We start from the raw sequence: 27,270 nt of genomic DNA on the forward strand, positions 1-27,270 counted from the left end.
GGCTCACAGGCTGAACCCTAATATAGTCCAATAAACCTCTTTAATCATCTCAAGAACGATATTTAAAGTGGTTCTTCATTTATGACTGTTTATTTTAATTTAAGCTCCTTTTAAACCAAATTACTTCAAGGTGTGTGTCAAAATGATTTACTGGTTAAATCTAGTCAGTTTTATATCTTGGCAATAAATGATACAATTATAAAATAGATTTCAAATATAACTTTAATAAAGCAATAAAAATGAGTTTCAAAGTTAGAGGATATAAATATAGTAGTCATGACCATAAAATAATTACTGATTTTTAATAAATATAAGTTAGTGAGCCCTATCCCATTCAACTACCTTATTGGCATTACCAGTTCTTAAAATAATCATAGAATTGGGAGTCATAGTCTCACAGTCTATGGTATGTTCTCCTGCCCACCCTCACATTGTGGAGATTTTTTTTTTCTGAGGATGGATGTCAATGATTTTTGGAAAAGTCAAAGTCATTCAGAGTTAAACCTGAAAGGTGATCAAATTGGCTTACCCCACCTAAGGCTCATAAATTGTTTGTTGTTTTTTTAAAAAAGATTTTATTTATTTGACAGACAGAGATCACAAGTAGGCAAAGAGGCAGGTTGGGGGGGGGGAAGCAGGCTCCCCACTGAGCAGAGAGCCCCATCGGGGCTTGATCCCAGGACCCTAGGATCATGACCCGAGGCAAAGGCAGAGGCTTTACCCACTGAACCACCCAGGCGCCCCAAAAATTGGTTTTGAAGAGACTTTCAAAAAAGGAGATCTGAAAACATCTTGAGGGATGGTATATGGCTTCCTAAGGTGACTGCTAACAGAAAAATGTTTGCATGGATAGTTAAATTCTGGAACAAATCTAAAAATTAAGTCTCCACAAATCATGCATTACAATATTTTACATTCAGAAAATACAAAGTACTTCATAGTCATGTAAACCTTCCACAAGACTGTTGTTACCTAATGTCATCAGAGCAGCAATCAACAGCCATCCAGATTGTGTGCGCTGAGCTGAAAGACGACTGTTTTGTACAGCTGAACACAGCAAATCCTCTGCTAATGTCATAATAATCTATTTATATATGGAAGAATAAGATAAAGAAGCATATCAATTTATAGGTTACTGGATAAAAGACAGCAATTAATAATCTCTTGAAAAATGAACTCTTACATATAACAAATATAAGTGATAAAGGACTGTCATTCATGTAGACTACATCATAGGACAATATCAGAGAAAACTATAAAAAAGTTAAGTTTCAAGGTTAAATACTGGCATACAGGGTTTATACAGCAACCCTGTAATTCTTTGTAGAGCATATGATGACATTGTACAACTGTTCAAGTCAAGGTGCACAGAATTTGAATTTACTTTCAATTATAAACAATTATCTTAAATCTGTAATTACCAGAGAAAGTTTTCTTATAGGAATCTCCTCTTTAAATTTTTATTTATTTATTTATTTTAAGATTTTATTTACTTATTTGTCAGAGAGAGAGAGAGAGAACACAAGCAGTAGGAGTGGTGGGCAGAGGGAGAAGCAGGCTCTCCACTGAGCAAGGAGTCCAATTTAGAACTCAATCACAGGACTCCAGGTTTACAGCCCGAGCCAAAGGCAGATACCTAACCAAATGAGCCACCCAGGCATCCCAGGAATCTCTCTTTTTTAAAAATTTGCATTCCATTTTGATACTCGAATGTCTGATAATCTTTCTAGAGGCAGTATACTACAGAGATTAAAAGTCCTTAAAATAGTTTCACATTGAAGTGAGTTTCACAGTAGAGTGGGACTCATGAAAGTATTATATTTTAAAAAGTGTATGAAATAGGCAAAACAAAAGAGGAAAAACCAGATTATATCATATGTTACGGATAATGCATGCTTATATAGTACAGAGTCCAAGAGGCATCTACTATGTCTGGGAAAACATCTCTGTTACCAAACACCTCTAGAAAAGTAGCAAGTATTATGAGTTAGCACATAAATTTTCTGAACAGGAAGGCTAGTGTATTTTAAAACAAGCAACCAACTTACTACTAACTTAGGACTACTTGAAGCCAATATAATCAATGAATAACACTCAATAAAAACAAGGATAAAATAAGCCAATCCTTTCTGCCTAACAAGTATGATCTGAGGATATTAAATCTAATTAAATACATGCAATGGCAAGTCTTCGCTTAGAAACATATGACAGAATATGTTAGTTGTCAATCACCTTACTCAAGTGACATTGGCAATACTCAAAAAGTAGTTTTATAGCTTCTGAAGTACATTCTTCTGCAAAAGCTAAATGGCAGATATAGTACAATACTAAAAATGATGTAGGAGTGATAGTGAGAAAGCAAGGAATGGTGATTTAATTCTTAAGAAGTACATATATGGGGGCGCCTGGGCGGCTCAGTTGGTTAAGTATCTGTGTTCAGCTCAGGGTGATCTCTGCTCAGTGAGGAGTCTGCTTCTTTCTCCCCCTCTGTTCCTTCCCTCGCTCATGCTCACTCTCTTTCTCTCCCCCGCTCTCACTTGCTTTCTCTAGAATAAATAAGTAAAACCTTAAAACAAAATACTTGTATGTGTTTAAGGCCTAGGTTACAAAGGCTTTCACTGTCAAACAACGTTCTCTGATAACTCACAATTCCTATTTATGCAATCCACTGTTGCCGTTTTTCTTTTATTTTTAAATTTTTGATGTACACATTATCCCACTTTGGTCAGTGGGAGACCCTTAAGTTACTTTCTGTGTGCTTTTAAAATGAACACAGGATGATGACTTCCTTATTCTCCACCATGACAAGATATTTCAGGTTTACACTATGCCTCTCCTGCCCCAGATCTGGAACCAGCCATTTCTTCATGGAGCCTTAATTCCCTTTTGCATAAAATGGTGTTTAGAGCCATAATCTGGGCACTAGGGCTTTTCCTTACTACTAAGTTGTCACTGCTTTAGGTCTTGTCACTGGACAGAGTGGGGATTTAAGTACTCTTTGGGGGGGGGGGGTCAGTTCGTAGTGGCATTTTCCATTCAAATTTAACATATGGGGCTTTTACTTAACTTTCTTGATTTTAGAGCTATATAGCTCTTTGCAGCTCTGTCCTCTACAATATGTTATTTTATTTTTTACAATGCAATTTTATTTATTTTTATTAATTTATTCATTTTTTAAAGTAATCTGTATACCCAATGTGGGCTCAAACTCACAACCCCAGGAACAAATTCTGTTACTAAACGGAGATATTTCCAATAAAAAGTACAGAAACCATTCCTGTTTAAGTGTGGATAAGACATTTTTAACTATCCCTTTGTTTTTCACAGCAACCATTTAATAGTATTTAAAAATTAAGTAATATAGCTGATTTCTCAAAGTTGTCCTGCGTGGTTTTGACTGGGTGATAAACACAAAGATGATGATGTTTTTTAGAAAAAAATTGAAATGTCACTATTGTATGTGAAGAATGAAATCTTTACCTTGCCCTTTCCATGAGGAATTCCTAAAGGACAGTGTTTCACTGCTCCCAACAAAGCTGCCACGGCAAAACTAAAGCCAGTCACTGCTTCAGGTGAAGACTTAAGTACAGTAAGCCGTTCCAGGCAACGGTCTAAAAGAGGTGTTAGGTAAGAAGGTAATGCCACAGCAATGCAGTGTAAACACCAAGCTGCTGCTAGTCGAACAGCAATGCTAGGGTGCTGAATAACTGAAATGACACTGTCAAGAAGACCTAGAAGGACAGAAAAACAAAAGAGACTTAACTCTACAGATAAAGTAACTTAGCCATAAAACAGTCAAAAGAATAAGCAAGCCACATGGATATAAAATATATTATCTTTATCAAAAGCCAAATCAGAATAGAAAAAAAGACTTAAAAAGATACGTAATTATAAGTGATTTTTTAGGAGCCCAACATGGGGCTTGAACTCAAGACCCTGAGATCAAGACGTGAGCCAAAATCAAGAGTCAGCCACTTAACAAACTGAGCCACCCAGGTGCCCCTAAATGATTTTTATATACAAGAATTACTTCTAATATGAAAATTGGCTTAATACACAAAAGAAAAATTTTATTTCCTAAATAAGCTACTGTTCTGCTTTTTTATCTTCAGACCATTACTCATTTGGTACTGGGAATTAAAAATTATCAATGCATAACAAAAACACCTTAAAAAGAAATGTCACACTGTGCTCCATGCTCTTCTTTTTACAAAAATCTCTTTTGACACATTTATCTACATAATTAGTATGCTTCCTATGTACCATAACACCCTTGCCTGAGAACAAAATGTTTAACAAAACTGAGGCTTTGCTAGATCCTCAATGGGCTACTAACCAATTAATTATACAGTGAAGTACCACTGCCAGTAAGAATAAAAGTCTACATTTGCTGTATACAACTTCATCAAAATACGTAACAGTTCATGTTGACTGCTAAATTATATGGGATAAAGAGCTTACAAGCCAAGTATAATGTAAGCTTCAATCAGCAGGAAATACGTACCACAGTTAAAGGACAAAAGCCATTAAAACTGTATTTTTTAAATGATTAAATAAAAGACACATATTGTATGATTCCATTTATATGGAATGTCCATAATAGGCAAATCCATAGAGACAGGAAATACATTAGTAGTTATCAGGGGCTGGGGAAAGGGGAAATGGGAAGAGTGAACTTTTTGGTATATGAATTATCTCAGAGTGATTAATTTTCCAAGAAAAAGAAAATGGGAGACTGCTTGAAAGGACCTTTGAGGAAGTGAATTACTTGCATCACATAGAAATTAATGTTTTCACTGCAGATGAGAGACAAGAGTTCAGGTTTGCTTTTCTTTTTTTCCATGTTATCTTAAATATTTTCGGAAAGGGAGGACTAGGTGTGACTTAGTGAACAACCTTTAATTATAAAAGAAAACACTCAAATATATACATATTCTTAATAATCCTGATTATATTTATTTCACAAAACATCTCTAACAAACCTATAGTGGAATCTATAATAAATGAGTTATATGAAAAAGGCTTGTTTCCTCAGAAAAAAGTTTTCTAGAATAAAAGGAAAAACAAGGTATTCAGAAAAGTTGCAAACAACAGATACCTGCACTTGAATCCTGCAGTAAAGGTGCAGCTGTGGTGCCAAGACTGTATATGAGATTTCCAAGTTCTTGTAAAGCACACACCAGCATATGCTGGCTGGCCATTACATCTGTGGAGCCAACCCGGGTTTCCACATTACCCTCATTCATCACAGCATCTGAGAGAAGCATAAGATTTAACTACTTGTCGATGTTTTATTAAAATACATTATAGGGGGTAGGTGTTAGAAGCAGAAAATATAAAGGCAAAAATTAATACCACCTCTCTCTATACATGAAACCCTTAAGGCAATTAACTGAAATACTACAATGGGGACTTGCACCAATTCTGAGAAAGAACTGAACTAAAATAACCAATCCAGTTCAAGCAACCTGACATTAATCCCTTAATTACTATTACACGTGGCACTGAAAGGGAGAATGCATAGAAAACTAAAAAAATATTCCAACTTCACTGGTATACAAGATAAATAGAGTAGACTTAAAATACTACAGGAACTGGGATGAACTATTTTTCCTCTCTCTCTTTTTTTTTTTTTTTTTAAGGGGGTGAGGGGTAGAGGAAAAGGGAGAGAGAGAATCTTAAGCAGGCACCATACCCAGCCCAGTGAGGAGCCCGAGACAGAGCTTGATCTCACAACCCTGAGATCATGACCTGTGCTGAAATCAAGAGTTGGATGCTTAACTGGCTGTGCCACCCAGGTGCCCCTGAGATTAACTGATTGTTTTGAAAACATTTTATCAACCTCTAGAGGAAGATTATGAATTCTGAGGAATTATTATCACCAGCCTTTAAGATATATATATATATATATATATATGATACTTATGTGTTAGTTTATGTCTCATCTATATATTGACAACTTTACCCTAAAACAACTGGCATCTATCACAAAAGCATTTTTTTATTCATTTAGTATATTATATACCAGTATAGCTTGTCCAAAAGGTCAATTGCTTCAGCATTGTTGAAACAGAGTATCTTAGTAAATCCATACCCACAACTTTCTTTAACTTCCAGATAGCCTGGCAAATGTCCTTGGCAGCAGCAATTTGAGCCTTTTCTCCAAGAAGACCTCCTATAGCAGCTCGAAGGATAAATGAAACACAACGACGACCGCAGACAGCATCAGTCTGAGTCTGGGTGGCTTTAGGGTGCGACTGTGACACAAGGCTTAGGACATGAGAAAGAAAGGCAGCGAAATTCTTCTCTAGCCATGTTCCTCCTAATGTTGAAACAAATACCACATAAGCCTAAAAAAAGAAAAGATTTTATCTTCAAAATGAAATAATTTTAATTCTATATTAATATTTTCTCTTCTACAAAATATATAAATTTTTTAATTCTTTCCTCATTTAGTCATTTAGTTATAGAAATATATATATTTCTATAACTTCATATAACTATATAAATATATAACTATATAAGTATATAGTTATATATTTATATATTTCTATAACTTTATAATAACTTTTACAAACTTTATAAATGTAAAGTTTATATAACTATATAAATGTAATAGTATTCTTCGGTCTCTATTAAGCCCAAACTGAAGTACACAGTCTTTCAACGGGGATTTCATTTGTGCTGCATTTTTATTTTGGTCAGACTGGAACAAGTTTCAGAATAATCAGCATGGCCAGCTAATATGGAGACTGTGTCTATGGCTCCTTTGAACAAAGGATTCAAGCTCTTCAATATTCTGAACAAGAAAACCCAAATCAAATGTGAACACACTGTAAGAATTAAATATGTTCCAACACCCTTACTCTAAGGGAATTTAGTTCTAGAAATGTGAAAGGAAACTTCACAGTAATGAATCACTGCTCTTTATTTCCATGAATGTTAATGGTTGGTCTCACCCCAGAGATACAAAGACAGCAGTTTCCTTATGTAATCTGATCTTCTAGAAATACAGCTTACAATTACACTGGGACATCTTACATTTTCAAGAAATCTAATATCTATAAAACATTGAGGACCTATGTGAATTTAAAAAAAAAATACATTTGCTTTGAACCACAATGGCATTTAGAAAATAATACAAAGCCCTCTGTGTTGTTTTATTCTAAGATACTTTTCCTAGGTTTGGCTTAGATTATATGCTATGATCTTTACTTAGGAGGTGATACCATACAAAATGGAAATACAGTATTTCCCATACTGAATAATATGTACCTAACATGTACCTTACATCTGCAAGCACACAAAAGCACAAAGGAAAACACGTTAAACTGTAAGACACTTTAACGCACAAGGCCTAGAAACAAATGTTTGTGTTTCAAAGGAAATAAACAAAAATTTCCCATTATTAGGAACTTAAAACACATGGTGAATAATGCCCTATTTCATTGGTTTTTGGGTAACCAAGGTTTTCTTACTTGTAATCTAGCTTTCAAAGAGTGGCCTTACCATCTCTGTTTTATGTGAGAGCAGGAGTGATGACTTTGCACAGTATAACTTATGCCCAGAGTATTCAGATACTAAAATTCTCATTACAGGCCAGTGAGCATTATACGTAGATACTCATTTGTGACTCTAACCTGAGTAACTCCAACTCGAACATCCCTACTGACTGAACTGGTTCCTTTCAGCATATCTCCACTGGCTCGAAGAAATCCTGAACTTCCACGTAGAAACCCTGTTCCTAGTAATTCCAGAACTTCCTCCAGAGATAATCTGCGAATGCTTTGACGTGAGACTGCTATAACAAAGAACAAAACAAAACATGTGATTCTTACTTTACAGACTAAAATTTTAATGCAAGACCTTGATTTGCATGATCTTGGTAAACACGTTAATAGAAACAAAAATAAACTAAAAATCCAAACAAAATGCAAAACTGACAGGACATTACACACATTAACATACAAAAAGTTATACAAGGGTTCAGAGGTCAAATCATAGAGGACTCTGAAGTAAGTCAATGGCATCTTAAAGACTAAGCTACTTAGGAATTACGCTGTATTGCCCTTTTTTTTTTTTTAAAGATTTTATTTATTTAATTGACAGAGAGCATAAGCAGGGGGAGAGGCAGAAGCAGGGAGCCCGACAACACAGGGCTCAATCCTAGGACCTCAGGATTATGACCTGAGCCAAATGGGGTGTTCCCATTGCCCTCTTTTCCACAAAGAAGTTAAAAGGCTAAGTTTTTAAAAAAATTTTTTTATTTATTTGAGAGAGAGATAAAGAGAGAGAGCAAGAGCAGGGGAAGGGACAGAGAGAGAGGGAGAAGCACACTCTCCGGAACCCTGAGATCAGGACCTGAGCCGAAGACAGATGCTTAACCAAATGAGCCACCCAGGTGCCCCAGGATAACCATCTTCTAAAACAAAAAACATTAACCGCCCTTGCTCTCTACAAATGAAAATGCTTACAGCTTTAAAAGTCTAAAATGCTTTAAAAATTCTTTTTAAATACTAAAAAATGCTGAAATCATAACTTTATATTTCCAAATGCTCTACAACTCTTAATGAAACTTATATAAAGTGACCATCATATCCTATTTTTAATAATTCTCAACTGCAGGTACAACTTTTGTTATATCCTTAGTCTTTGAAGAGATCAAAGCAAAATATTACTAAAATGATCAGTTGGCTCTCAGGCTACAATAATCAAGAGATCAGTTAGGGCAGAATGTGTCTTCAAGTTTGTTTGTAGTTTGACATAGAAGACTTTCTTCCTGTGAATATCTAGGGGTCTCTTACACACACACATACATACATACTTCCCTCCCTTTCATTCTTCTGAATAATGATGGTCATGAGCTCTGACTCTCATTATTGGTTCAAGTCATACACAGTAGAGAAATAAACTTCCATTAATCAAAATGATGAGCAAAAAACCTACTTTAGTGTAAAGAGGAAATAACCATCTGAAACAAATGAAAATCTATGTTGGCATTTGGAAGAAAAATATTAGTGAACAGTATAAAAATCCATGCCCTCATGAATTATAAATTCTAGGAAGGAAAGAATAAACAACACAATAACTAAGTATATAATATGCTAGACAATGATTAAAGCGATGCAAAAAACAGAGCAGCTCAGGCTCAGGAATACTGGGGGAAGTATTTGCGATTTTAAATAGGGTAGTCAAGGTAGGATTCATTGGATAGGTGACATCTGAACATAGTCTGAGGACAGTGAGGGAATCAGGCATGCAGATATCTGGAGAAAAAGTGTTCTAGGCACAGGAAATACCCAGAGCAAAAAGGCCTTGGGGAAGGATATGATGCATACTGGGTTCAAGTAGAGCTATGTGAACAGAGCAATGGAGGAATCTAGTACGGGATAGGCCAGAGTGTAAGCATGGGGAAAGAGAAGGCACTGGTCTTTGTAGATCATTATCATAGGGATGTGAAGTGAAGTGAGGTACCAGTGAAGGAGCCTAAGCAGAGGAGTGATATAATCTGTCACTTTGCTTCGGTGCAGAGAGAAGACTGTAGAAGAGGGCACAGGGAGAAGCAGGGAAACCCACTAGAAGCAATTTAGTAACTCAAGCAAGAGGTGATGGTGGCTTAGATCAAGGTGGTTGCAGAAGAGTCGAGTCTGCATAAACATGTATTTTTAAGTTTTTACTTGAAAAAGTTTCAAAATCACATTACAAAAATAACTACAGGAGTGCCTGTGTGGCTCAGTGGGTTGGGCCTCTGCCTTCAGCTTGGGTCATGATCTCAGGGTCCTGGGATCGAGCCCCACATCGGGCTCTCTGCTCAGCAGGGAGCCTGCTTCCTCCTCTTCTCTCTCTGCCTGCCTCTCTGCCTACTTGTGATCTCTGTCTGTCAAATAAATAAATAAAATCTTTAAAAACAACAACAACAAAAAACACAAAAAGAACTGCAAGAATAGTAAAATAAACTCCCATGTACCCTTCACCTAGACTCACAATATTCTCATCACTTTTTCCATTTTTGAAGAGTTTGTGCATGACTAGTTGTTTTATACAACAGCACTCAATTTGAGTCTGTCTAGTATTTCCTCAGAATTTTTGGCAGGAGAACTATGCAAGTAATTATAAGCCTTCTCAATGTGTAGCATCAGAATGCACTGTCAGCTTGGGATCAGTCTGTCCCTATGTTAGTGTTAGGATACTTGAACACTTGAATAAGGTTTGTCTGCCAGGTCTGTTCACTATAAAAATATCAACTTTCCTTTTATACTTACTATGTAACTTGTGTGGTGATACTTTAGGACAATAAAAATATGCCATAACCCATCAAACTTTCATCCAACAATGCAATGAGGATTCCTACCTGCATAAATTATTACAATGACTGCAAAAAGGTCATTATCTAACAATCATTCCTTCTATCTTTATTTGTTGGCATTTTACTGTAAAAAAGAGCTTTCCCTTCTCCTTTACTTACTTACTTTCAGTATGCACTCAGATTTCTTTTTTATTTAATAGGTATAATCCATTTGCCATTATTAATTTTGCTTCTAATACTGTCTTGGATTTGACCAGTGGAATTATCTTCAAAGAGCTGGCCAGTGGGAGCACCTAATTTTTTTGACACAACAGTATGTTCCAAGGTCATCTTCAGACATTTCCTTCACCAACCCCATAATTAGCCAATTCTCCAAGGGGTCCCAATTCTGGGTATGTTTTAAGATTGTCCAGTAGAGAAGCTATTGAGTGTGAGAGGTAAGAATCATGGGTGACTTTACAAATTTTTATTTGAACACCTGGAAGGACAGAGTTGGCATCAACTGAGATTAGCAAGCCTGCAAGTAGAACAGGTGTATGTATGTTCTAGAGGAGGAGAGATCAGGTATACCCTTCAGGAAAAGTTAATTTGAAACATCAAATAAACATCCAAAGAGATGTCAAATAGGAAGCTAAATATGAGCTTGGTGCCCAGGCTAAAGATATAGATCCAATAATCCCTGACATATAGATGGTATTTAAGCCATTAGATTAGATAGGATCACAAGAGGATAAGCATACACTTACTGCAAAAGAACAAGTATTAGGCAAGGGGCCTCCTTCTATAAAGATAAGGAATCGGGGCGCCTGGGTGGCTCAGTGGCTTAAGCCTCTGCCTTCGGCCCAGGTCATGATCTCAGGGTCCTGGGATCGAGCCCCGCATCAGGCTCTCTGCTCAGCAGGGAGCCTGCTTCCCCCTCTCTCTCTGCCTGCCTCCCTGCCTACTTGTGATCTCTCTCTCTCTCTCTCTCTCTCAAAAAAAAAAAATAAAAAAAAAAAAGATAAGGAATCAACAAGGAAGATGAAACAGGAATTTCTAGTGAGGAAGAAGGAAAACAAAGAGAGAATGAAGTTATATAAGCACAGTGAAAAAAGACAAGGAAGATAATCAGCTGACTTAAATGTTGCTGAAACGTCTACTGAGACAACTGAGAACTGCCCACTGGCTTTAGGTGGCTGAGTACAAACATCACCTCAAAAAGGGCAGGGGTTTTTGTTTTGTTCAATAACATATCCCATGTGCTCAGAAAAGATCCCAAGTATAAACAAGTATTTCTTGAATGAATGAATGAATGAACACAGAGGTCTTTGATGAGCTTAACCAAAACAGTTCTGGTGGAGTGAATGGGGTGGAAATCCTAGCTGAAAGATATGATTGGAGGGAAACTAAAGACACTATCAAGAAACTCTTCTGAGGAACTTTAATGCAAAGGGAAGAGAAATGGAGCTCCAACTGGCTGAGAAGATACAAGAATTTTTTTCTTTTAAAAATGGCAGAAACAGAAGGATGTTTTTGTAGGTAATAATCCAATAGAGAGGTAAAAGCTGGTATAAAAGAGAGGAGACTTCCTAGAGCAATATCCTTGAACAAGTGAGAGAATGATATATATTAAATTATATATATTAAAAAATCACATAAATTCCTGGCAACTTGTTCCAATGATAAGAAAGTGTCATACTCAATCCCTGCTTTTAAAAAAAATTTATTATTTATTTTTTTAAAGCACATGAGTAGGGGGGTGAGGAGAGTAGAAGAGGGAGAAACAGGCTCCCCACTGAGCAATGAGCCTGAGGATGGGCTCGATCCCAGGACCCTGGGATCATGACCTGAGCTGAACCAACTGAGCCACCCAGGTGTTCCTCAATCCCCGCTTTTTAAGGGCCTTGGAATAACTATCACCTGTCTGAAACCTGTTAGTTTTACTAAGAAAATCGTTTCAGTTCCGTACTTCATAATCTTTTGTAGTTGAGTATGCTAACCTCCACTGCATTTGTTTTCTAAATTATTAAGCACTATATTATTAATTCATGACTGTAAAAAAAATCTATTATGGTATCTAGATCACTTTTTAGTTGTATAAAAATAACTCAATTATTTGTAAGCTAAAACTTACAGAGGCAAGATGATAGAATTTCTAACAAAAGATTAGGCCAAGGATTTTTACTGTGGGTGAAGCTGATTCTTCACTTTGCTTAGTCTGATTATAAAAACGCTAGTTTTTTTTTTTTTTTTAAAGATGTCATTTATTTGACAGAGAGATCACAAGTAGACAGAGAGGCAGGCAGAGAGAGCGAGGGAAGCAGGCTCCCTGCTGAGCAGAGAGCCCGATGCGGGACTCGATCCCAGGACCCGGAGATCATGACCTGAGCCGAAGGCAGCGGCTTAACCCACTGAGCCACCCAGGAGCCCCCAAAAACGCTAGTTTAATTCAGAACTACCATCGAAGCATATACATTTAAATATTCAATCATAACTTATGCAATTCTACATTTTGCTTGTTTTTACTGAAACTGTGTGCTACTGCTAATGGTTCATTTACAGAAATGAGCAATTTACATCTTTAAAAAGGATTTGATTAGGGGCACCTGGGTGGCTCAGGTCATGATCCTGGGATCATGCTCAGCAGGCAGTCTGCTTCCCTCTCCCTCTGCTGCTCCCCTGCTTGTAGTCTCTTCCACTCTCTCTGTCAAATATATAAATAAAATTTTTGAAAAAAAAATAAATAAAAAGGATTTGATTAAACATTTCTTCCAATTTCAATTTCTTAGGTGGCTTAAGATTTAACCTCCTAAAAGTCCTGAACAACATTTTTCTGGTTTGGGTTCTTTTGGTGACTTCCTGACCTGTTCCCATTCACCTTTCCCCTACCTCCCAATAAATAAAAAAGTCTTACTGAATTATCAGATTAGAAAAAAACAAAATAAAAATAAAAATTTCTTATTATAAATTTTATTTATAATCTCAATTGGAAAGTGAGGGGGCTATAAGTTTGATAATGTTCCACAGATGACTGTGACATGCTGTACTTCCTGTCCTCTCCCATCTCTGGTTAAAAACATTAGTTTTAGAAAAAAAAAAAAAAAATCTCCCTTTATATAACTATAAACAATTTCTCCAGCAATGCTTCTTAAACTTTAATGTGCACATGAATTATCTGGAGATCTTGTTCAAATGAGAATCTGGATTTAGTAAACTGTGTGTGGCCTGAATTTCTGCATTTCTAACAAGCTTCCAGGTGATGCTAAGACTCCTGATGGCAGATGTTTCAGTAGTTAAATTTCTAAAGAACAAACACATTTTTATTTGTGTGAGATTGTTTATTCTTTGGAGACAGAATGATAAAGCAAGTTTTTAGTTATTCATCAATGTTTTATATACACTGTTGATTAAACCCAGGCAAATTCTCTTGTTTTCAAAAATACCCCATCCTTCACTGCCTAGAAGCATAGAAATAAAAAGTAACACAAAGCAAACTGTCCAAGTACAGTGAATTTAAGTACCTGTTGTTTGGATTATTTACATCACTGCTCCCTTATATCAACCTAGAAAATGGCAAGCCGAATACAGGTAATCAAATTCATGTTGCTCAAAAAAGAATCAAGATTTAGATCATACCTATTATTGGATAACAATTAATTTACTTAAAAAAAACAAAAGTAAAGGCAATAATGTAAAGATGATGACTAAATAAAGTACATTTCTTCAAGAGTTTATTTTTTTCCTCAAATTTTTACTGACTTATTTGAAAATGAAATCTTGGTGGGGCGCCTGGGTGGCTCAGTGGGTTAAAGCCTCTGCCTTTGGCTTGGGTCGTGATCCCAAGGTCCTGGGATCGAGCCCCACGTCGGGCTCTCTGCTCAGCAGGGAGCCTGTTTCCTCCTCTCTCTCTCTGCCTGCCTCTCTGCCTACTTGTGATCTCTGTCTGTCCGATAAGTAAATAAAATCTTTTTTTTTTTTTTTTAAAGATTTTATTTATTTGAGAAAGAGACAATGAGAGAGAGCATGAGCGAGGAGAAGGTCAGAGGGAGAAGCAGACTCCCCGTGGAGCTGGGAGCCTGATGCAGGACTTGATCCGGGAACTCCGGGATCATGACCTGAGCCGAAGGCAGTCGTACAACCAACTGAGCCACCCAGGCGTCCCGTAAATAAAATCTTAAAAAAAAAAAATGAAATCTTGGGACCTAACCAATGTTTATAAACTAAAATTGATTTATAAGGGACGCCTGGGTGGCTCAGTTGGTTAAGCAGCTGCCTTCGGCTCAGGTCATGATCCCGGCATCCTAGGATCGAGTCCCGCATCGGGCTCCTTGCTCAGCAGGGAGCCTGCTTCTCCCTCTGCCTCTGCCTGCCATTCTGTCTGCCTGCACTCGCTCTCTCTCCCTCTCTCTCTCTGACAAATAAATAAAATCTTAAAAAAAAAAATAAATAAATAAAATAAATAAATAAAATTGATTTATAAGATATCCTGCCTCTTTTCAAAATTAACAATGGGTAGTAGTAATACTACATTATGTTTGTTTAAACGAACTGGGAATAAATTACAATAGACATTTTGAAAATAATTATATAATTTTACCTGATCCTGGATGTTTAGAAATTATAGCTTTAGCCAACACTGTGCCTAGTAGCTTTGAAACAGAAATCCGCACATCATAATTGGAACCTTCAAAGGACTTAAAACATAGTGTGGCCACACTATCCAAGTCTGTACTCCACATAAAGATGGCCTCTTTCTGGAGTTCAAGGAGACACTATTTAATTGAAAACAAAACAAAACAAAGCAAAACAAAAAAATACAGACATTAATGAAAAATAAAATGTAAATGTCAGGTTCAGATCTATATAAGTTATAGAAACTATCAAGTTCTAACAAAAATTATATACAAATCCAAAGTATCTAAATAATGACTGCAGAGACAACAAATGAATACTTATTAAAAGTCATAAAAATTATACTATATAAAACAATGTGTCCACAGAGGATGGGAGGACAACCCATTCTAAGTAGGTTAGGAAAGATGTCTGTGGAACCAATCTGTTGGCTATGAGCAGTTGTGAGAATAATTACAACATAAACAACTCTACTGTCCTATCTTACCAACTATATTAGGAAGGCCATGATAATTCTGAAGATCACAAGACTTGGCCTAGATCTGCAGAGGACTAAACTGACTTATTTTGCTTCTGTTTCCTAGCTTGCAAAAAGTGACATATTCAAAAGAAATTAAAATATCAAAATCTAAATCCCAGACTTTAAAAAAAAGAAAAAGAAGGCGTGTTTAAAAACAAATCACTCTCAAATAACATAAACTTTACATGTAAACTTCAGGTTATACAACTATAGAGAGGAAGCATAGTAGAGTGAAAGAAATACTCAGAGTCTGGTAACCTGAATTCCCTGCCCTCCAACAAGGTCTGAAGGACCTTGGAAAATTCATACAACTCTCTGGACCTCAGTTTCCTCCTGTGCTAAAGTAAGATGGGCTAACTACCAAGATTATACTCTGAGATCATGTACCTATTAACAGGGATACTAATTTTCTTTATATTTATTTTGAGAAATTCTGCTTATTAGACCATATTACCTTTGCAGCAGCACAACGAACAGCCATGGATCTATCTGTTAAGCAGGATTTAGCAGCTTTATAAACATCCCTGTGGCAAGGTGTAGCAGCAGCTCCTAGTCCATTCAATATATTTTGCAGACTAAGCATAATCTCATATCGACCTTGAGACTACCAAAAAGAAAAAATTTAAGAAAAAAATTTAACTGTGAAAAGTAGCATTAAGCATTAAAATTTCTCTCATATACTAGTGAAATACTTCAATATCTGTATACGCTAACCAACCCATCTAACATCAAGAAACATTAACAGTTGTTATTTTATGAAGTGTTTCACCGTTTGAAAAGTGGTATGTCTACATATTATAATATTTCAACAAAATACGAAGGATTGATGCAAAGATTAAGTGAAATTATATTAAAAAATCCTAGCACAAGGCTAGCATGTTAAGCATTCAATAAATGGTTGCTATTAATGAGGTAACATGGTAAGTGGTCAGCACCTGGCAGCCAGGTGCCCTTGGGCAAAACTGTACCTTTTAAATAAATGGACATATCCACCTCACAGGTTGTTGTGAAGCTCAAACAAGTTACTATATGCAAAATGCTGAGAATAAGGCCTGACATATAGTAAATGCTCAATAGATTTTATAGCCATTAATATTTTAGCATTTATTGGGCTGAGTAGTTTAACTCAGAGAACAAAAGTCTGGGCTTTGGACTTAAAAAGACTTGGGGCTGAATCTTGGCTCTGATCCTTAGCACCTGTGTGACTTTTAAGTTGTTCTTACTTATTTCTCCATCTATAAAATGAGAATAAGATGAACCCCACAGAGCCAGTGTGAGAAGTAAGTAAGTCCTTGTGGGGAAAACATTTACTGCAGGGCCTGGTACATAGAAATACTCAAATAACAGTCGCTGCTTATACTACTGATATTTTAATAAATGCCCCAAATGATTTCTATGTCCCAGAAAATTAAGGCCACTAAAGATAACTAAAGTTGGGGGAAGACAAAGACCAACATCAAGTATCATTTTCATAGGAATGTTATTAATTTTCTTTGCCCAAAGGAGCACAACAATGAGTAATTAATAGGTGGACATAACCAACTGGGTCTCAAGGTGAAACTTCTGAACTTTCTTTTTATCCCAACTTTATGATGTCTATTACTGAAGGGCATGAATCAAAGGTGGGAGCTCTTTGGTCATCTTCAACTTGTTGTAGTACCTGATCTACTACGTCATATAGATAAAAAATAGAAGGAAATAAAATCCTCAGCAGTAATTTTAAAATTTCTGAGACTTAAAGAGTAATCCCATTAATCATAAGGCCTAAAGAGATTATAGCTTAACTAAGAGAGTTAAGTGGGAAAAAAAGTTTATTTATTTATTATTTGAGAGAGAGAGAGAGCCATGAGAGGAGAGAGGTCAGGGGGAGAAGCAGACTCCCTGTCAAGCAGGGAGCCGGGTGTGGGACTCGATCCAAGGACTCTAGGTTCATCAACTGAGCAGAAGGCCATCTTAACCAATTGAGCCACCCAGGCACCCGGGGGGATAAAAAGTTTAAAGTGGCCATTGCTCAGCAGATAAAAGTTCTTACAAACATTTTCTTTTAAGTAAAACCCAATTTTACAATCTCTTTTGATGTTAACAATCTCTTTTACTGAATCACTTTCTTCAGTTTTCTAGCAAAACACTGCTTAGAACTGACTGGATTCGATCATTAGTTTTTTGTTTGGACTTAACTTCTGAAAGATCTTGAATAAGCTACATTCTCTTTTTTTTTTTTTTAATTTTTTTTTTCTTTTAAATAATCTCTATACCTAGCATGGGGCTCGAACTCAAAACCAAGAGTTGCATGTTCTACTGTCTGAGCCAGCCAGGCACCCCAAATCAGTTACATTTTTCTCGAAATTTATCATATTTTATATATGAACTTTCAAATTCAGGTCGTGATCTATCTCAGAGTCTCAAGATCAGGCTCTGTGTCAAGCTCTTTGCTCAGGATGAAATCTGCTTGGAGTTTCTCTCTCCCTCTCCTTCTGCCCCACCCTATTGCACATACTTGTGCACGCAGGTGCACAAACATTCTCTCTCTCTCCCCTAAAATAAATAAATAGTTTCTTTTAAATGTGTGGGCAACTAGATAGCATTTTAAAAAATTATTTCAGAGCTGTTTTCTAGACTTCTTCTCTAGGTGAGGTCAGAACAAGAACTAGTATGTTGTTTTTATATTTAGAGATGCTGAGGGGCGCCGGGGTGGCTCAGTCATTAGGTGTCTGCCTTTGACTTGGGTCATGATCCCAGGGTCTTGGGATTTAGTCCCACATCAAGCTCCCTGCTCAGTGGGAAGCCTGCTTTGCCCTCTCCCACTCCCCTGATTGATTTACCCTCCCTCGATGTCTGTCTCTGTCAAATAAATAAGAATAAAATCTTTTTTTTTTTTTTTAAGATTTTAGTCATTTATTTGACAGACAGAAATCACAAGTAGGCAGAGAGAGAGGCAGGGAAGCAGGCTCCCTGCTGAACAGAGAGCCAGACGTGGGGCTCGATCCCAGGGCCCTGGGATCATGACCTGGGCCAAAGGCAGAGGCTTACCCCACCGAGCCACCCAGGCGCCCCAAGAATAAAATCTTAAAAAAAAAAAGGTGCGGAGTTATCCTTAAATATTAGGGATGACAGATTTAAAATTTTTGATAAACACATATACAAATGCTTTAATTTCAAAATGATTGGTGAGGGGCACCTGGGTGGCTCAGGCAGTTAAACGTCTGCTTTCAACTAAGGTCATGATCCCAAAGTCCTGGGTGGAGCTCCCCCATCAGCTCCCTGCTCAGCAGGAAGCCTGCTTCTCCTTCTGCCTCCACCCTTCCCCCTGGTTGTACACGCGCTCTCTCTCAAATAAATAATAAAATCTTAAAAAAAAAATTAGTGAAATTATAGTTGGCAAGAAATTACAGTATCTTGGAAGACAAATGAAGAGACAGCTACAAAAACAAGGGTATTCCACAGTGGTAAATGATCACAAATCAATAAGGCTAAGGCTAAAAATATATTCCTCTGACAACTAAAAGGTCAACCAGACCCTGGTCATACTTATATCCTCCATGCTCTTTCCCAACCTGATTGTATTCCTTACTCTTTCCTGTTCTGGTAGAATACTACTCCAACCATCAGGTACCCAGTTGTTACCAACTATGTATCTGGATCCTTGTTGACAAGCACTTGCTGTAGTACTAGTATTAGGGGAAAAGGTGATGTGAGAGGATGAAGCAGGGATGGGTTTGCCAGAGAAATACTTGAAGCTTTTGCCAATCTGGATTTATCCAAAATTATAAATTGCATTACTGATTTTCCAATAAAGATTTAATATACAAAAGAGATATGTACATCTCCTAGAAATATTTCTAGGAAATATTTATGGATATATTTATATACATACCTATGTATGCTTACCAGAGGTAAAGCACTTCTGTTGGCTCAAGAAACCATAAAACACAAAACCATAAAATACTTTTTATTCTTTTTCTTTTGATATAATAAAAATTATAGTTTATCTTTTTAATCTTTGGTTGAACTTGTGGTTACTCACCTCTGCACTCTTCATAGCTTTAAGAATATTCCCCACTGTATCAGTAAAGGTGTTAACCAGTACTCTACCCAACTTCCTGTACAAGGAACCCAAACATACCACAGCAGCACTGAAACAACATTTAGATTAGGAATTAATCATGAGTGAAAAAACAGGAATCAAAAAAATCTTAGACTATGTAAAAGTGACTATTTAATTTTACTTTTAAAGTATAAAATTGCCCAGAACCTATTCAATTATTAAATCCTCAGGTATGATGCATGCATGAATACCAAGTAATTATACTTCCCATAACAACAATTTTTTTAAAAAATGAGTCTTCAAATAATCAAAACCTCAGCCCAAAGATTCAATTCCCCCAAATTTTCTTATAAAATAATTTTTCATGAAACTGACCTGCATATATTGGCTAATCAAAGATAATCTTAAAGATGCAAGGTAAGAAAAACAGGAAATAATATTCTTATCAAGTCTGAAGTCTGAAAACTTCATGGGAAAATACATTCTGTTATAAGCTAAAAATAAGTTCAACAGAAATTTCTGTAAAATTACTATTGTGGAACCATACATGGCAAATGACTTTCTCTAACAGACGAAAAAATGAACTGAATCCTATAGAGAAAGCAACTAAGCTGTTCTTTTTAGGAGCTTAGAAGAGTATGTTTCTATATGGTACTTACTATTAACTTTTACAACTAAGAGCTAATAAATTAAAAGAAAACCCAAGAGGTGAGGAACTCAAAATACCTTTTTCTTAAACACTCAACTGCTAAGACTTTTTTGTATTTATCCTTAAAACACTTCTTTTTTAATAGCTGACATATATTAGTTTCAGGTGCACAACATAGTGATTCAATAATTATAAACATTACAAAATGCTCACTATAGCAAGTGTAGTTACCATCTGTCATCAAAGAACATTATTACAGTATTATTGATGATAGTCCCTGTGCTGTACTTTCCATCCCTATGACTTATTTGTTTTTATAACTAGAAGTTTGTACCTCTTAATCCCCTTCACCTATTTCACTTAACTCCCTCCCTATCCCCCACTCTGGCAACCACCAGTTTGTGTTCTACATTTATGGGTCTCCAGCTACTACATTTTTAGTAAGACAGTTTTCATTCCTAAATCAAGACTTCAAATATGTCTAAAATATTTTTTAGAATAGTCTCTCAACCAATGGGAAAATGTTTTTTTTTTAAAAGTTAGATTTAAAAAATGAGCAAAACAATTTGTATTCAGTTTCAAAATAATTATCAAGTAGTTTGGTTTCTTTAGAAAAATGATTCAATAAGGAAACACTACTTTATGTTCAGCTTTAATATTTAACTTACAGTTTTGTGGGAAGATAACTTGGAGAATCATCTTTGCTACGAATAAGATCATTACATTTATCGATTGTCTCGTAAACAGAGAATGTGTCACCAATACTATAAAGAACACCTAGATTTTTAGCAAGGAGTTTGCGGGTAGGAGGCCCTGGGGAGCTGTTCAACAAAGATAGGAGCTGTTCAACAAGAGTCTTCTGTTTCTCCTTCACATCACTCTAGAAAGGAAGGTAACAAAGAATTCAAAGTCAATATAATTACATGTAATCTTTTAATACGATTTTTCTTTCATTTATTTAAGAATTAAAAACTCCAGAAAAATACAAAATTATTTTGACTAAAAATTACAAGTAAGTTGGTGGTGTAGTCATTGTGCCACACAAGGTAGTTTGCTGCCCTGCAGATATCTCCAAAAATTAATTTCTGGGCCACAATATAGTGGAGTCTCTGTGAAGAAAGATAAGGGTTCTGGGGCGCCTGGGTGGCTCAGTGGGTTAAGCCGCTGCCTTCGGCTCAGGTTATGATCCCAGGTCCTGGGTTCGAGCCCCAAATCGGGCTTTCTGCTCAGCAGGGAGCCTGCTTCCTCCTCTCTCTCTGCCTGCCTCTCTGCTTACTTGTGATTTCTCTCTGTCAAATAAATAAATAAAAAAAAAAATCTTTAAAAAAAAAAAAAGAAAGAAAGATAAGGGTTCTATTTCTTCTATATCTTTCTTCTTCTGTTGAAAGGTAGAGCAAATACGTACTTTAACCAGAGGCTCTTTGTTATTAAGTCTCTCCCCCATATATATCTGTATAAATAAGCAGCAACCTATAATCTATCATGAGTTGACCTTGAAATGAATGACTGCGTTACTCAGATCTTTTTCTAAGTTTAGTGCAATTTTTTTTTGTAAACTTATGCATCTAAATGCCAGTAATGTTACTCCATTTTACTTGTCTACTTTCTGAAAAAGGAGTACAGAATACCATTATAATAGTAAAGGTATTCAGGTGCTCACTAAAGCATAAGCTTCCACAACGAACTATTTGTTAGTATATGGATTTTTGTCTTGTTAAATTCCAAATTTCTCCATGAGTAGTGTCTCTGTACCATTTCTGCATTACATATGGTGTCACTTACTATGTAGAATACCCTCATTCTTAGTAGGAGATGTATGCAGAAGTATTTAAGGTGCAATACCATCTCATATGGCTCAGTAAGTCAATCAAATATGATAAAATGTTAATTGCTAAATGTAGCTGAAAGTATGAGTGATTTGGGTTTTTTGGGGAAATTATTTCATAAGCCTAAGAGTTAATATGTTTACTAAAAGCCTTTTAAATTCATATTCTCCATAAAAAGCTCACAACTTTTTAAAAGTGAAACTCCCTTACAATATTGGGCAATGTATTACACAAGGGCTTCATGCATATGAAGGTGAAGAAGATAATGAAAATGAAATCTAATAGAATGTGGTTTATAGTTTTTTATATTTTTGTATATATATATTTAAAGATTTTATTTATTTATTAGAGAGATATCACAAGCAGGGGGAAAGGGTAGAGGGAGAAGCAGGCTCCCTGCTTGGGGAGCCTGATGTGGGGCTTGATCCCAGGACCCCGGGATCAGGACTTGAGCTGAAGGCAGATGCTTAGCCAACTAGGCCACACAGGCTCCCCTTTTTATATATTTTTAAAGTAATATAAAAAACATTGACTGATTTCTTCCTGCTTTGAAAGAATAGACTTCTTATAATATTTCATTATAAACTTTTTTAAAAATTAACATATAATGTATTATTAGCCCCAGGGGTACATGTTTGTGAATCGTTAGGCTTACACACTTCACAGCACTCACCCCCTCCCCAATGTCCATAATCATTATAAACTCTTAACAAGGTCTAGCATTTGAAAGCTAATTTAGGTTATTCTGAATGAAATTAGAAAAGCAAACCAAACGACCTACACAACATCTGGCACTTAAAAAAACACTAAGAAGTTTTTGCAATTTTACCCACCCTGCTGGTTGCCAGCAAGAGCTTCTCCAAATAGCTCAACCAATCAAAAATAAACTCTGCCTTCTGAACTTCACCTAGTTGATTATACACTTCTTCATTCAGCAATAAGCTATGAGCTAATTCCATTCCTTGCTGAAAATTCTCCTAGCTGGTCACAATTCTTCTCATTAAACTTCAGTCAATATATCTAAGAAAAAAAAAACCTGTAATAGAGGAAAAGAACATATTTTAAAAGGAAGGCAATTCTAATACTGGAAATTTCCACAGAAAGCACAAAGTATAATTAAATTGGGAGATAGTTTTTATAAATTATAAATTGGGTGAAACTGGGAAATCCCAACACTGAACTCTTAACAATGATACAAAATCTACCTTTGACTCAGTTTTTGGAGAGCAGACAGGCAAAGCAGAAAAGTATCATTGATATTCATATGAAAAAATTTGCTAAACAGAAGAGACATTCCATTAAAATTCTAAAAATTTTTAGGTTAGGCTACTAAGGGTTAGATTTTTAATTTTCTTTGTAGGATAAATATCCTTTTACTAAAATAAAATGGGTCACAGGTACAAATAAATAAATGACCAAATATCCAGACCTCCTACTAAAATTCTATAAAGCTTGACCTCTGCCTGGGCATATATCCTGTCATTTACCTGGATTTTGAAATGGAAGGACTTATTCCTATTAGCATCTGTTTCCTCAGCCTAATAAAGATACTGCATATAGCTTAAGGCTAGGAGTTTTAGCAAAAAGTCTCATCTCAACCACAATAGTCTTATCTCTGTGAGCCTTGTGAAAGCAAAGTCCTTTTTTTCAAGACACTTAGATGGATGTTGTCCAGGGACTGTAGCAATAAAGATCATATCTGCTCTGACCCAAATCCAAAGTAGCCTTCATTTCTGCTGTAGCAAATACTCAAAAAAAGACAGAGTAGATTCTGTTTGGTTTTGTTTTTTTAAATTCATGAGTATGTCCTGGGCATATACCTTCCAGAACATAAATAACATGTAAGCGTATACACACCCACCCACACACCCACACATACACATAAACATTTGTAAGATGACATCTTGATTACGGAATTTTTTATTTTTAGAAGGATCATGTTCAAGTTTATAGCAACATGTCTACAACTCATTTTTGAATAATTGACTCAATCAGCCATAAAATACAGTAAATGTTAACAGCTATATGTAGACAGTGGGTATGTGAACGGTCATTTTACTATTCACTTTTTCTGTATTTTTTAAAAGATCACAATAAAAAGTTGGAAAAAATTATTTAAGAAATTAAGAAACACACAAGCAGAGCGCCTGGCTGGCTTAGTGGTAGAGCATGAGATTCTTAATCTTGGGGTCCTGAGTTTTAGCCCCACGTAGTGTGTAGGGTTTACTTAAAAAAATTTAAGGAAAATTAGAAGGGAAAGTTTAAGACAAAAAACACACAAGCTGGCTTTAAAAAAAATCATCACTACTACTTACAAGAGAGACAACTATCATCAAGAACATTATACGGAGAAGGCACTACATACATAAAAGATGGGTCCTCTTATTCACTAATATATCAAAAATAAATTTGATAAATTATAAAACTCCCAGCAAAACAGAAAAAGGTAATTCGAATTGCATGGAAATACAGATAGAATGCTGCAGGTAATTAAACTATAAAAATGAAATATATAGCTCATATTCCCCTAAACAAATCTCAACCTTTTATAGAGAAGCCAGGGTGAAAATGTGTTAGAAAATCAAATGGGACGCTTCCCGCCATCTTGGAGCCTCTGGAGGCCTGCTGGGAACAGGACTCCTAAAATGACAAATTATGTCCGGAAGGTTGTGGTCCAAGGCCATTTTTGCTGGCTACAAGCGGGGTCTCCAGAACCAGAGGGAGCATACAGCTGTTCTTAAAATTGAAGGTGTTTCTGCTCGAGATGAAACTGAATTCTATCTAGGCAAGAGATGTGCTTATGTGTACAAAGCAAAGAACAACACAAAGACTCCAGGTGGCAAACCAAACAAAACCAGAGTAATCTGGGGAAAAGTAACTTGTGCTCATGGAAACAGTGGCATGGTTTGTGCCAAATTCCAAAGCAACCCTCCTACTAAAGTCACGGGCCACAGAATCCATGTGATACTATATCCCTCAAGGATTTAAACTTAATGAAAAGTAAATAAATAAAGATGTACATTTGTTCTCTTGTTAAAAAAAAAAAAAAGAGAGAGAGATAGAAAGAAAAAGAAAAAAGAAAAAAATCAGATGGGAGATCTAGGAAAAGCTTTTCTTTTTTTCATTCATTTTTTTCTCTCACAGAGTTAACTGGTGTAAAACTACCTCTAGTATCAGATCTTCATAATTAATATAAATGTAAGAGTCTATTTTTTTAAAAAGATTTTATTTATTTATTTGACAGATAAAGTGAGAGAAAGAACACAAGCAGGGGGAGTGGTGGAGGGAGAAGCAGGCTCCCCATGGAGCAGGGAGCCCAATGAGGAGCTTGATCCCAGGACCCTGGGAACATGACCTGAGCCGAAAGCAGATGCTTAAGGACTGAGCCACCCAGGCGCCCAAGACTCTCCTTATAAGATAGTAGTCACAAACTGATACCCTGCTGGCCAAATTTAGCCTGCAACATATTAGGGGAAAATTACTTACTAACATTTCAACATAAAATTTTACATGAAAACCTGCATCCATATCCCCATACGGCAACAAATGACTGAATCTAAGAGAAGAACCCGCCAGCAGGCCATAGCTGTCACCCGGCCTACCCCATTCATTTACATTATTTGCCAACTTCTTCAGGTATTTAAGTTTTCAACTCCTCTTTATCTTACTTGCATCCCTCTGGCTTGGCCCAATATTCCGGATTCTGACTATGACGCTGCCCCAGAGGCCAAAAGGCAGATTTTACCAATCTACACTCACCAAGTCTGCATGCTGCTTTAGCTATGTGGGTTGTTCCCTTCCAGTAAGTCTCACCTATCTGCCCAATACTACCTATAACCTGGTACTGACGGCCCTTAAAAAAAAAAAGACACACTAAGATTTTTAGAAATGTCAATTTTAAGGAACAAGAACATAAACAATAACACTAACAAATTCACTTTTACAGAGCCAAGTGAATTTTTAGATTCTTGTTTAAATCCTCCTTTCTGAATTTATTGAAGTCAACTGGCCAAAATATACATAATTAAGGAAAAAGTTAATAAATGCTAGAGAAACAGTTTCTGGAAGCTATACAGAAGGAGAAAAGCTATACAGAAGGAAAAAAGCAAGTGTACACTCAGTATCTATGACTGTCTAAAGGAAAAAAAAAATTACCTCACTATCATAGAGAAAATCTTATAACTGCCATGGCAAACCAAAATCCTATCTTAAGAATCAAATTACCCTTTTTAGAGGTCATTAGGACTGCTGAAGAGACTTTTTTTTTCCTTAGGCAGCAGCAATATTGTGGTGTAAAATGATCTATCAAGAAGCAAAATAGCTAACACAATGCAATAATAAATAATTCAGTAAAAAAGCTTGAGACCATAAGCAGGGCAGAGTTACCTCCAAAGTCCTCAATACATTCCTCATATAAATTACTACTAAAAGTAGACAATTCATATTAGTAATCCTACATTTAACCACCCAACTCTAAAATGCACCTGTGATCTCCACATATGCACTATCAATGGGATCAGCAAATGCTTTTTGCAAGTAACAGATGTTCCTGCTCTTACCTGAAGTTTCACTTTAGGAAGATGAATACAAATGGAGTCAATATACTGTTATGTTTTAATATAACCACACCCTACAACTCTATGTATCTGAAGACTGCTTATTTTTCTAATTTTCTCTTATTTTCCATTTTTATGTTTCTGTTGAGATCACAGAGTGATTAGTTTATTAAAAGTGAACATACATTACAACAGATTTTTCAAACTACGAATATGCTACTTGAAAAAAACATTTGTAAAACTACCCACCGCAATGCCAGCCATTACTTTTGACAAAGCTAACACTTGGCCACTTACTATGAGTGCTTTATATTTTCTCAAAAAGTACACAAAGTTGTTCAAGAAGCAGCCAGCTATTTTTAGATGAGGAAACTGACGCACAGAAAAACTAAGTAACAGTCCTAATGTCATGATGAATTTGGATGTATACTTAAGCAGTCTGACTCTAGATATATATATATAGAGAGAGAGAGAGAGAGAGAGAAATAACCACCAGATACTCTACTGCCACTTTCGTCCAATCAAGCCCTTCCAATATCTCAAAATCAGCCATTTTTAAAAAAAGCTTAGAACATGTAGAGAATTTGTGGATAATATGGAACAGATCATTGTACTATTTCCCAAAAAATGAACACCAGATTCCTTATTTTAATACATATGAGAATCTAGTAATACACCAAAAGTTACCAAAAAGTTACCAAAAGAATTCTCAGGGTATTCATAATATATACTATAAATTTCCATGAATGCAATGTAA

At 36.0% G+C, this 27,270-nt stretch overlaps 1 protein-coding gene and 1 pseudogene across 4 annotated transcripts in view; one reads left to right on the plus strand and one right to left on the minus strand.

The window, feature by feature from the left end:
- The window catches only part of LOC111159997 (HEAT repeat containing 5A), a 97,126-nt gene extending 74,181 nt beyond the window's left edge, over positions 1-22,945 (minus strand). For all 4 annotated transcript variants that reach the window (XM_022522754.1, XM_022522744.1, XM_022522764.1 and 1 more), the window contains exons 1-10: positions 22,791-22,945; positions 20,800-21,011; positions 19,462-19,570; positions 15,892-16,041; positions 14,883-15,057; positions 7,641-7,801; positions 6,095-6,350; positions 5,099-5,254; positions 3,481-3,731; positions 973-1,084 (exon numbers count right to left, since the gene is read on the minus strand). In XM_022522754.1, coding sequence (XP_022378462.1) covers positions 973-1,084; positions 3,481-3,731; positions 5,099-5,254; positions 6,095-6,350; positions 7,641-7,801; positions 14,883-15,057; positions 15,892-16,041; positions 19,462-19,570; positions 20,800-21,011; positions 22,791-22,916 — 1,708 coding nt within the window. In that variant the 5' untranslated portion in view covers positions 22,917-22,945. The remainder of the gene's footprint in view (positions 1-972; positions 1,085-3,480; positions 3,732-5,098; positions 5,255-6,094; positions 6,351-7,640; positions 7,802-14,882; positions 15,058-15,891; positions 16,042-19,461; positions 19,571-20,799; positions 21,012-22,790) is intronic.
- A 1,622-nt stretch (positions 22,946-24,567) lies between these two features.
- LOC111140689 lies at positions 24,568-24,945 on the plus strand (annotated as a pseudogene).
- The last annotated feature ends 2,325 nt before the right edge of the window (positions 24,946-27,270 follow it).

Source organism: Enhydra lutris, unplaced genomic scaffold (genome assembly GCF_002288905.1).
Source record: "Enhydra lutris kenyoni isolate GAN:26980312 unplaced genomic scaffold, ASM228890v2 scaffoldscaffold4, whole genome shotgun sequence".
Classification (NCBI taxonomy): domain Eukaryota; kingdom Metazoa; phylum Chordata; class Mammalia; order Carnivora; family Mustelidae; genus Enhydra; species Enhydra lutris.